Here is a 13028-nt window from a genome sequence, read left to right on the forward strand (position 1 = left end):
ATATATTCTTGCTTCAGAATTTCCTATGCCTCCGTGGATGTTGATGTTGCAGCAATACGAGGAAATATTTCATCATCCAATGCCGATTGGATGTATAGAAGAGCCTTTGCATCCTTATTAAAATTGTCATGTAATGGATGATTTGGTTGAGCCGGTGCTGGAGTTGGCTATGTATATCCCTTATCCACCAATTCCCAAAGCTCCTGGGATATGAACAAAGTCTTCATTTTTAAACTCCATAAATGATATTTTTCTCCTTTGAAGACTGGAATCAGAGGCTAAGTAGCAGAATTATTGTTGTTGCTTGCCATAACTATCTCTCTTAGGTGTTTCACTCAATTACTCATCTCTTTTGCTTGATCTTGATAAAGAAAGAAGCAAATAAGAACATGGAAGTGCTCTAATACCATTATTGTATGTAAATAGGACAAGGGAAAAAGGATAATTTTTCACTGCCATTTGAAACTGAAAAATTACAGAGCTTACATAGGAAACAAAAAGATGAACCGAAAGAAAGATAAAAAGAAAGACGAGGACTCTTGACATTTGTAACTGAAAGACAATTTTTAAAACTCTACTAATGTAGTATTCAAGACACATGGTGGTGATTATTTGAATAAATTAACCAACACCCCCTCCCCCATGATTTTGTTGTTAGAAATATCCCTTAGCCTTTAGTTTTTATATATATTAGACCTAAAAATATAAAATTTATGTTGTGCACCCTTCCGAAATAAATGTTCAAGCTTCGTCGTTGTTATGAGAGGTATATACACTTGAAATTGGTTGGTTTGGTGATCAACCTCTAAGTGGGAGATTGTTGAGTTGTACATACTGATTCCTTGTGCATCTGATCAACGGTATTGCAGCCCAGCATGTGTTTCGGTTCTACTGTTGAGTGGTGCACACGTCTCTATATAAAAATCTCAATGTAATTTTAACTCTCATTCATAAATTAATAATAAATCTCTCTATTTCGTTAGAATACATAGCACGATTACCCTAATTGTGAACCACATCGATCATTGTAATTTTTTGCATCTCTAATTGTGTATTTCTTCGAGATCCTAACCATTCCAAATTAGTATATTGAAAATACATGTAATTTCTCCATAATCTTGTGTAACTTCTAGTATTATTTTAATATGATAAAAAGACACTTAAATAGAAAAGTTCCTTTTGTCAAATAGAAAACTACAGTATTTTGTATTAAATGTGAATTGAAAGAAAAGATGTACTTTTCACAAAAATGGAACTTATGAAATTGTCTCATTGAATGCATCTTGAAGGCATACACCCGGTAATTGGAAACCTAGTAACAAAAATCAACATTTTCTTCTTTTTCTGAATTGATCAATCATCTTATACCTTATATATTTCGGTACTATCCATTTTGAGCAAAGAATAAATTATAGACAAAAAGGTATCGATCCAATTTGTGTTTTCTTTATTGGAAAGAACGAAAGGTCGAGATGGATTAGCAGTAGTGAGAAACTGAATTTTCATACGCAAAAGAAGTATAAAATGAGGGCTTTGAAGCCTATGAACCGAAATCCGAGCAAGAAAGAGCATTTCAAAACAGGATCATCTAATAAAAAACGGAGACTACTTGATGATGGTCATTTTGCTTGGAAAAATGGAGGAACAAGTTCATCAAAATCGCAAAGAATCAGCACTCGTAGAAGCAAGAGGTTAGAGAACTGCAACCCCAAAGAAACACAAAAAAGTGCCACAATTCTATCATGGCTGGTCGATTCCAAAATAGTCCCAGATAGCGCAACCATCTACTATACAGGCACAACAACTCAAGATGGTTTTAAGAAAGGGACAATAGAGGCCAATGGGATTGTATGTGCTTGTTGTCGAAGCTTTTTCACTGTCCCGGGTTTCCAAGTGCACACAGGAGGGAGAATTATTGATAATCCCTATGATGCAATCGGAGTTGATGGAATTCAAGGAGATGGTAGTATTACTCCCCTTTCACAATGTATGGAATCAGCTTTGAAAAAACGAGATGAACCCGAACACCATGGGATCAAACATGTTACAACGAAAGAAACAGATGGCGATATTTATGATGATGCGTGTATGTTATGTGCTGATGGAGGGAATTTGATTTGTTGCGAACAATGTAACTCGACATTTCACGAGAAATGCTTAGGCATGCAGGTAATTATAAGCTGAATTTGGTTTTGTTCTTCATTTGCTATACTTGTCTTTCGTAAAATGAGACTTCTAGTGTGCAGGTGGTGCCTGATGAGCCATATTATTGTTCGTATTGCGCTTGCAAGTTATGTGGAAAGCCTATTACCAAAAGGGATTCTTCTTGGCTCACTTGCTCTTTATGTGAAAAACAATGTATACGAATTAATTATAATATCTTGTATCCTTATCGAACATTAGAGAATTACTTAATTGTTTATGTAAATACAGATCATGTGAAGTGTTCAAAAGAGTCGTTAACGATTGACATTAATCGCTTTCCAAGAGCATTTTGTGAGAAAAGTTGTCGAAGCATTCATGAAAAGTTGGAAAGCAAGTTAGGAGTGAAAAGAATGCTTGAAGACGACTTGTCGTGGACTTTGTTGCACAGATTTGATAGAGAATATGGTTCTTACGAGGTTGGTGCAACCAAAAGACTCGAGTGCTACAGCAAGCTTGCGGTTGCATTCAGATTATTCACAGCTTGTTTTGAGCCCATAAGAGATCGACATACGAGAATCAACATGATTCGAAATGTAGTATACAATTGTGGGTGAGTAATAATGAAAAAATAAATCAAATTTGTAAGGAAATTTCAAGACTTTAATAGTTGATCATAATCATGGTTTAAAGATTTATTTAGGTCCGATTACCAAAGGATAAATTTCCGTCGCTTTTTCACTGGTATAATTGAAAAGGGTGATGAAGTTATAGCAGTGGCATCAATCAGGTATATTTCATAAGTTATGACTTTAGGATTCATGGGAACTCGTTTTCTTGATGTGTTTTGCTTATTTTTTTAGAGTTCATGGAAGTAACCTAGCAGAGATACCATTTATAGCAACGGCTGAACGACACCGAAACAAAGGAATGTGTGGCAAACTGTTGAGTGGGATCGAATCTGTAAGTCATGGTTTAAGATTAGGGTATCTTTTCTTGTTTCTTGATAATATCGATTTAGAAAAATATGGTGGTTTGGTTATAGTATCCGAATTGAATCGGCAGGATCTTCAAGATTTTGGAGTTAGAACGTTGGTTATCCCTTCTTCATCAGAGACGATAAGGGTTTGGAACGAGAAATATGGTTTTAATCTTCTAAAGGAGGAGACAAAGAAAGAAATCATGAAACTGAACGTACTTATGTTTCATGATTGTTTAAGAATGCAGAAGACGATACGAGGTTATACCTTCCTTCTCTTTCTCTTTCTCTAGATCTGTGCACACACGTTTGCACGTATATATATAATTTAAGATGGTTGATTATACCTTCCTTCTCTTTGTCTAGATCAGGGCACCATTTTGTTTCCACTAACCATACAATTTAATCATACAATTTAACCTATTAAACTTTACACTCCATTAAACTATTAAAAGTTCAATAGATTGTCACATCATCATTTTATTTTTTATAAATAATATTAATAAATAAAACTAAAATATTACTTTAATTAGACATTCAAAATTACAATTATAAAATATTAATTATAATTTACAATTTAAAAATTAAAAGTTACGAATAATACATTAAATAAAATGTTATCTTTTTTAAATATTTTTATGATTTATATATTTTTTTATTCTTTAGAATAAAAAAATATAAAGTAACTTAATAAACTAAATTATTGAATATAAAATAAAATAAAGATAAATAAAAAAATAATAATATATAATATGTTTGTTGAAAAAAAAGTGTTATTTTCACTAGAAATTGTTATATTAAATTGAAAAAAAAAAAAGAAAAAAAAAGCATTACACGGTTCAATGGGGATTGAACTCCCCATTCAATAAACTCAAGCTACATTGCATTTTTACTCTATTGAGTGCCACATCACTATTTTTTATCCCATTAAACTCTTTATAGAATCCTCATTGGGGATGGCCTAAGTGACATACAATAAATTCAATTAATTAATATTGACTAATGCATAACAACATTGCTTTCTTCATGCAGAAAGAATCGATTTAAACGCCGAACCACCTCAAGAGTGTGACAGAAGAACAATAGCATGTTGATTTTGACAACTTTTTTTTAAAAGCAATATATACTCTATCTATATCTATATTAGGGTGTAAACGAACTGAACGTTCAGTGAACTGCTCGTGAACCGTTCGGCAGGAAGTTCGTTTATTTAATAAACGAACGAACATGAACACAAATTCTCGTTTATTTAGTTAAACAACAAACATGAACAATGGTCTCGTTCGTTCAATTATGGTTGTGAACGTTCGTTTATATTCGTTTATATAAGTTCGTACATATATGTTTTAATTGTGTTTGATTACATTACTATATTATATGTTATTTTTTGTTCATATAAGTTCAATTATATTTGTTTATCTTTGTTCATTTATGTTCATTTAGCATGTTCACGAACATAAACGAACGAACATGAACAATGTAATTTGTTAAACGAACGAACATGAACAAGAAAAATCGTTCGTTTATCCGCTCGTGATTGTTAATTTATTTGTTCGGCTAACTTAAAAGAACGAACATAAACACGCCCTCGTTCGTGTTTGTTTTGTTCGTTTACAGCCCTAATCTATATATTTTATATGTAGCCTGCAATTTTCAGTCATATACAGTAACAGATCCAGAAAGAAAAAACAAGAGACTACACTACTAAAAAAACACTCATTTACAAAGGATGTTTTCGTCATAAAACCGTCATCAACCGACGAATTTAGACCAATTTCACAATTATCAGATTTTGTGATGGATTGCTAACGGATTTGTGATGCATTATCGAAATTATATACTAAATTTACATTTAACGGCAAATTTTGAAAGATAAGCGGGGCAACATAGTAGCTTCGCCCCTCACATATACTTAGGCCATCTCCAATGCATTGAACTCTTAAGAGTTTAATGGATTGTCACATCAGCATTCCACTAACTATATCATTTTATCCATTAAACTCTACACTCCATTAAACTCTTAAGAGTTTAATGAATTTCCATATCAACATTTAATTATATCTTTTTATAAATAATATTGTAAAACTATAATATTACATTAATTAGAAATTAAAAGTTACAAATTGTAAATTATTAATTAATGATTGTTGTATATGTTATTGTTTTAAAATATTTTTAAGATTTAAATATTTTTTTGTTTAGAATATTATAATATAAATTACCTTGATGATTTAAATTATTCAATATAACTTAAAATAAATTACAAATATTATAAATAAGAAAATAATGACATATACATTGTATATATATATATATATATATATATATATATATATATATATATATATATATATATATATATATATATATATATATATATATATATAGGGTGTAATTATTTAAATACAAAGTTTTATTGGTGAAATGGTTTAAAAAAGAAAAAAAAATGCATACCACCGTTCAATGGGGATTAAACTCCACTTCATTGAACTCCACCCACAATGGTGAGTTTATGTATTGAACTCTTTTTTTTCCCCATTAAACTCACCATTAAATCCCCATTGGGGATGGCCTTAGCTTTTGTAATGATCAAAAATATTTTTTCTTAAGAGAACATTTGAAAAATATTTTTTATTAAGAGAACACTTGAAAACAAATTTGAACTACACAATTTTTTTAAATTAAAATAATCAAATAATATTAATATAAATCAAAAAATAAGTAAAAATTAAAAAAATCTCAATAACCAACACCACTCACCACTCCAACAACACCACCCACCACCATCACCCATCACCGCCACCCGTCACCGCCTACCCACCTCCACCACCCCTACCTACCACCCACGAAAACTACCATCACCACCACCCGCCACTGCCAACCATGACCACCATCCACGACCACCGACCCACCCACCACACCACCTATCACCACTACCCCTACCCACCACCCACAAAAATCACCATACACCACCGACCAATGCCAACCACAACCAACCTCAACCACCACCACCCATAACCACCGACCACCACCACCCATCACTACCCGCCGCCACCACCACCACCACCACCCACCATGACCACCACCACCCATCACTACCACCTACCCACCAGCCATTATTATAACCACCACACGCCACACCAACCATTATGACCACCACCTGCCATTACCACCAAGCACTACTCATCACCACAACTCACCACCACCACCCGCCTCCACCACCTATCACCACCACCACCCACCACGACCACCACAACCTACCTCCACCACCCATCACTACCACATATCCACCACCCACTATTATGACCACCACCCGCCACACAAACTATTATGACCACCACCTGTCATTACTACCAAGCACCACCCATCACCACAACCCACCACCACCACCCATCACTACCACTCATCTCCACCACCTATCACCACCACCCACCCATCACCACTACTATCACCACCACCCGCCTCCACCACCTACCTACAACCACCCCACCAACCACCCGTCACTACCCATCACCACGATTCACCTCCACCATCCATCACCACCACCGTCATCACCACCCCATCCATCACCCGCCAAAATCACCATACACCACCATCACCACCCGTCACCACCACCAACCACCACCTACCACCTCCACCACCACCAGTTATCACCACCACCCACCTCTACCTCCCATCATTACCACCCACCCAACACCCACCATTATGACCATCACTTGCTACACCTACTATTATGACTACCACCAGCCACCACCACCAACCACCCATCACCACAACCCGCCACCACCACTCATCACCACTACCTACCTTCACCACTCATCACCTCCACCCACCACCCACCATCACCACCTACTAACATAATCACCCACCACCAACCACCACCACTACCCATCACCACTACCCACCTCCACAACCCATCACCACCCCACCTATCACTCGCCAAAACTAACCATACACCACCATCACCACCCGTCACCACCAACCACCACCACTACTACCACCCACCACCACCAACCGTCTTGACCACCCATCACCATTACCCGCCACCACCACCAAACAGTACCACATGTCACCACCATCCATCATCATTTGATTCGGATCTCTAGTGACGACTCATTTGTTCCGGTTTATAAAACCTTCAATGTTCAAAGATCCCGTGGTTGGTCAATGATTATGATACTTCGACTATCTCCATCACGGAAATAAACTAGTAGCCACCCTCAAGGTCAGGCTCCACGCGAGATGGGAGGCAGCGAACTGCCACTAGTGAAGGAGCGTGATTCACTCCTTCATTTCTTCGACTATCCTCTCAAACAGAGGGAGGGGATGGAAGATGGGGATAAGTGAAAAGCAGTTTCCGATGGTCGGAGACCGTGAGAGATGGCAACAACAAATCTGGAGAGAGTAAAGAGGCACTAGTCCAGTGATTCTTGTGGCTTATAATTGTTCCGACGGTGTTCTGGTGGTTCTGTCAACAGCTTAATGGTGGTTCCGACGGTCTAGATCTAACTTAACATAACAAAGAGTGTGTAGATTGTGGGACAAAAATAATTATTTTTATTAAAAGCTTTTTGTTAAACTTCTAAATTTTAATTTTTGAAATTAGTGCTTCAAATTTGTTCTTAATTGTTGTCGATTTAAGAAATGTTCTCATTTAAACACACACGCATATATATATATATATATATATGTGTGTGTGTGTGTGTGTGTGTGTGTGTGTGTGTGTCACGGACGGGACTTCAAATATATTAAGCTATATATGGATATACAAGTTTATATCTTCTTTTTAATGGATGGTTAATGTTTAGAAGTTAAATCTACTTACCAAAATATGTTTCAACTTTAAGGCTAAATATTTTGTTTTTTGTTATTATGTAATGCAAATTGCAACTTTTATTAGTAAAAAATTTATCACCTAAACTTCTTCAACATCTCTTTCTATAAGTATGCCAAGTAAAACATTTGATGGAATTAATTAATCTAATTTATCAAACGCATGTTTAGCAAAACAAGTTGGAAGTCGGTAACTAGTAGCTTTTAGATTAAAAAATTATATAAAAATCAAAAGGCTTTCAAACGCATTTGATGAAATTAATTAATCCAATTTTATCAAACATATGTGTAAAATTATATAAAAATTAAAAGGCATTCAAAAGCCACTTAAAGTAGCTTTTGGATTAAAATCTTTTTGTTTAAAATAAAATGTAACAACGTAAATTTTCAGAACAATTTTTCGTTTTTAAAATCATACTTTCATTCTTAAAATATCATAATAATCCAATGTATCACATGTTATCACCATAAGCAAATCCCAAGATCTCAACTACATAAATCATCTCAGTGTGTACGTATCATGTCGGCGCCTTTCCCCGATCATCGCTAGTACCTGAAACACATAGCACAACAACTGTAAGCATAAATGCTTAATGAGTTCCCCAAAATACCACATACAACACATACGCCTTTCCAGGCCATAACTCTACGGGACCTTCCGGTCCAAGTGTCTCAGGGGACTTCCGTCCCAAATCCCGGTAGACCTTCCAGTCCTACCCGTATCGACCTTTCTGTCTATAACCTCCTGACCTTCCGGTCTATGTCCTCTTGACCTTCATGTCCATATCATCTTGACCTTCTGGTCCTTTTCATACATAGCATACATAACACATACATCTCACATATCAACATATATAGCACATATAAGACCTTCCGGTCACACATAGGTGCCCTTCCAGGTACAGTATAGTGAGAAGACTCACCTCGGCTATCTCGGATAATCTTGCACACGCACCGACTGATCTAGCCTCCGCCTAAACACATAGACAATTATCTCAATCAATAACGGCTATCCATGCTACACTATTCTCTTACATGACCCCTAAGAAGGCTAGAAGACCATTTTACCCTTCAAATGGTCCACAAGTCCGATTGTTGACCAAACCCTAAGGGTCAACAAAAGTCAACGGTCAAACTTTGACCCGACTCGTGGAGTACACATGGGCGACTCGGCGAGTCCAAGCGGGTCCTCTAAGTCCTTCTAGCCTCTCTTGGCTCGTCGAGTCATCCTTCCACTCGACGGGTTCCTTCTGTCACGAATCGCGGGGTAACCCCAACTCGACTCGTCGAGTCCACTTATGAACTCGACGAGTTGACTCCATGATCACACTCAAATGACCTTTTGAGGTCAGATCTGTTTCTCTAATCCATAGATCTGACCTTCACAAGCACAATAATCACGTAAAGGTTGAATCTTGGTACACATGCAACACCCCTAAAGCTTCTTTTGGGTAAATAACTACTAAAAGCCCAACCTAGGTTCATTTCCTCCATGAAACCACATAAAGCAGGTTGGCTAAGGCTCTCTGGACCTCAAAAGGTCCGGATCCAGAGTCTATCACTCAATGGGACAACATAAGCATCAAATTTAGCCAATAAAGGGTGTAGAAAACCCTAAAATTCAAGGATCTCATATTAAACAGAAAAAGGGATCGATTTCTACCTCAAAGTTGCAGATTCAAGCTGGAAACCCACAGAATAGCAATCCCCTCGATCTCCTCTTGCTGGAACCACTTTCTCCTTGGCTAAACCACACCAAAAATGATCAAAATAGCTCAATCTCTCTCACAACTCGCTCAAGCTCTCTAGGGTTCTCTCTCAGGTCTGGTAGCCATAAATGGAGGCCATAAAGGCCTTTAAATAGGACACAGACTCCGAGAATTAGGGTTTCATTGCACAGCGCGGACTCGTCGAGTCCACCTTGCTGACTCGTCGAGTCCATTCATTAATCTAGTCAGCAATCACGGTCCTACTCGACGAGTCCATGACTCGACTCGTCGAGTCCCTATCTTAACTAAAAAAAATAAATAATCGAACACAATACCTGAAACACCGGGTGTTACATAAAAGCTAAAAGTTAGTCATGTTGTGAGTAGTAAGTTTGATCGATAGAGTTTCCATATTTAAAGTAGTTTTTTTTTAACCGCAAACACTCACCTATGAATCGTACTTTTGATTCTATGCCTTTTGTCCACCACATGATTTGAACTCTCGAGCACTTAGTGGAGAAAACATATTTTCAGTACACATGATACCTACTGGTTTTAATTGAGAGAAATCCAGAAAATTTTCCCTACAAAATTCCTTAATTTGTTCCTTCTTCTTCTCTATATCTACGAGTGGTTTTGTTTGATATCCAAATTCCTTTCATCTCGTTACCCTTCATTTGGTACTAGAACTAGGTGAATGTCTGTGTATACATCTCGTAACACCATGGATGCCTCCAAGAACAAAGACGAACAATTCATGCTCCATTATCTGATACTCGCCAAAAACAACTACATCGTATGGGTAATTAAGATGAAAGTATTCATGTAAGCACAAGTAGTCCACTACACCATTGAATCAATAAACACGAGAGAAGTCGTGGATGTACGTAGAGATACAAATGGCTATATCAACCATTTATGAGGGAATACTATGGAATTTTTGTTACCGTTGACGGAGAATGAACCGACGAATGAGGCGTGTGACCTTGAAAACCATGTATATGGGTGTGGATAAGGTGGAGACTACAAAAGTACATTCTTTGAAGGTCAAGTTTGAGGCATTAATAATGAACTAGACCGACTCAATTGAAGAATTTGCTATGAAGTTGAACAACCTGACGAATAACATTTGGGCCTGAGGAGATAAGAGCGAGGAGTGATATGTAGTGAAAAACCTACATGCAGTTTCAATGAAGTTTCACCAAACCACTTAAGCAATCGAGCTATTTGGAGACTTAGATCGTAGGTCTATCAAAAAGCAATCAGTAGCCTAAGGACTCAAGAAGAGAAGATTTGAGGACCCAAGCACAATGATGATAATATATTGTTGTTCACTCATGACGAGTAAATGAGTAGGTAAAAAATAATTGGTGATGACTGGTGTGTTGTCGTCTAATAAAAAGGAATTAACCACTTACTGTTGAAAGTGGATCATGGGAAAGAGCATGGTCGTAGTAACTAAGGTACAAAAGAAGGTTTCATGGTGGTGATTCGATTAAAAAACAATATAAGGGTTGTGGTCCCATTTGGAGTCATGATAAGCGTATAATCAAGTGTGAAAAATATGAAGATTGTGGAAACTAGTAAACCCCTTTGGAAAGAAATCAGGAGGTAAATCTTTCCTAAACTCACAAAAATGAATCGGTGTTATACTTGGTTGTGCACAAAGAAACTATTATAAATGAAGAAAATGTAACACCAAAGTTGTTAACGAAGCAAAAAATGGTTTGAATTCGAACATTTGGTGTTTAAATAATGGAGCAAGTAGCCATATGATAAGACGATGATTAAATTTATATGAAATAGATACATGTGTTAGAGGGAATGTGAAGATAAGTAATAGCTCGAGGGTACTCATGTAAGGCAAAACATCTATAAACTTGCATTGTAAAAATGGAGAAAAGTGTTGAAATTATAAGTTAGACTTAATATATAATTAACGTGGTAATTTAAAGTAACAGAAATAAAGTAGTTATTAGGGGTATGGTAATCGGCTTCTTCTAAGGGTTACAATGGTTTCTTCTAAAGGTTACATCAATGCATGTATTTATATATTTAGTGTTTGAATATTGTATGTTGGTTGTTATGTGATATAATAAAAAGTCTTTATTTCCATGTGCATAACTCACCCTCTTCATGAATTCTTTCCATAATTTTTCTTGCATATTTGTGTTATTTTATGACTGAATCCCAACAAAAAGAAGGTATTATGTGATGTCTTTTATATCCCAAGTCTCTATCGCAATATCATTAGCTTGAAGCAACTTGATGAAGATGTAAGCAAGGTGTTCATGCATGAGGATATTCCATGGGTTTATATGGAGAAAAAGATGAAATTCATATAAAGGTAAAATGCTCCCTAAAAGGGTCGTATAAAAGACTGTTGGAAGATGTAAACCAGCTTCTTTATTGTAGGAAAAGCTTAACCTAACATGGATTTGGCATAAGCGCCTTGGCTATGTTAATGTTTAATAAATTAACCTTATGAACCACAAAAAATGGTCACTGAACTACCTAAATTTAATCCACCAGCTCGAGTTTGTAAATGTTGCATAATAAGTAAACAAGAACGTACATGGTTCCCATCACATGAAAACTTTAGATTCGAGAAGGTTCTATAACATTTTCATGGTGGAATTTATGGTCTAATCACGCCACGTACACCTACCGGTAATCTCTATTTTATTATGTTAGTCGATGACTATTCAAGAATGATGTGGACATTTATGTTAAAAACGAAAGATGAATCATTTTATTACTTCAAGAACTTTTGTTTTTTTTTTAGAAAAAATCAGGCAAAAAATTGCACATGTCCAGAACCAATTAGGGAGGAGAGTTCCTCACAAAAATATAGGAAAACTATTGTCAAGAGAATGATATATCATGAAATCTAACGATACATTACTAGTCACAACAAAATGGCATCATGGAGAAGCAAAACTGAACAATGGTTGATATGGAAAGAAGTTAACTTAAACAAATAAATTTACCAACATGTTTACATGGAAGGCATTAGACACTCCACCTACATACTTAAGTAAGTGATGAAAAAAAACTTCAGAACCTAACTCCGTATGAGGCATATCCGGAAACAAACCAAACCTCAAACACTTAAGGGTGTTTGGGTGAATCGCTTATATGAAAATCACCATTGTCCATTTAAAGAAACTCGATGAATGGAACAGACTTTAGGACTAAATCATATGTTTGTATGATTCGAATTTTGGAAAAAAAATCCATGTTAGTTGGCACGTATATTTTGATAAAGAAATACATTAAACATGGGGTTTAATAAGTACACACAACTTAGCACATTACAACCTTTAAGTTTCACTACTAAAGGTGAAGACTCACTTGGTATAGTG

At 36.1% G+C, this 13028-nt stretch overlaps 1 protein-coding gene across 1 annotated transcript; it reads left to right on the forward strand.

Moving 5' to 3' along the window:
* The first annotated feature begins 1524 nt into the window (after positions 1 to 1524).
* LOC111905125 (increased DNA methylation 1) lies at positions 1525 to 3414 on the forward strand. The gene is made up of 5 exons (XM_023900802.1): positions 1525 to 2169; positions 2247 to 2358; positions 2434 to 2755; positions 2846 to 2932; positions 3006 to 3414. Exons 1-5 carry the CDS (start codon positions 1525 to 1527, stop codon positions 3412 to 3414), a joined length of 1575 nt encoding a protein of 524 aa, XP_023756570.1.
* The last annotated feature ends 9614 nt before the right edge of the window (positions 3415 to 13028 follow it).

Source organism: Lactuca sativa, chromosome 6, assembly GCF_002870075.4.
Source record: "Lactuca sativa cultivar Salinas chromosome 6, Lsat_Salinas_v11, whole genome shotgun sequence".
Taxonomy (NCBI): domain Eukaryota; kingdom Viridiplantae; phylum Streptophyta; class Magnoliopsida; order Asterales; family Asteraceae; genus Lactuca; species Lactuca sativa.

Excerpts from the sequence above, each read along its gene's own strand:
- LOC111905125 (XM_023900802.1), top strand. The coding sequence starts at position 1,525 with ATGAGGGCTTTGAAGCCTATGAACCGAAATCCGAGCAAGAAAGAGCAT. Across the intron at positions 2,170-2,246 it reads AGAAATGCTTAGGCATGCAG|GTGGTGCCTGATGAGCCATA; the intron begins GTAATTATAAGC and ends TCTAGTGTGCAG. Across the intron at positions 2,756-2,845 it reads AATGTAGTATACAATTGTGG|GTCCGATTACCAAAGGATAA; the intron begins GTGAGTAATAAT and ends AGATTTATTTAG.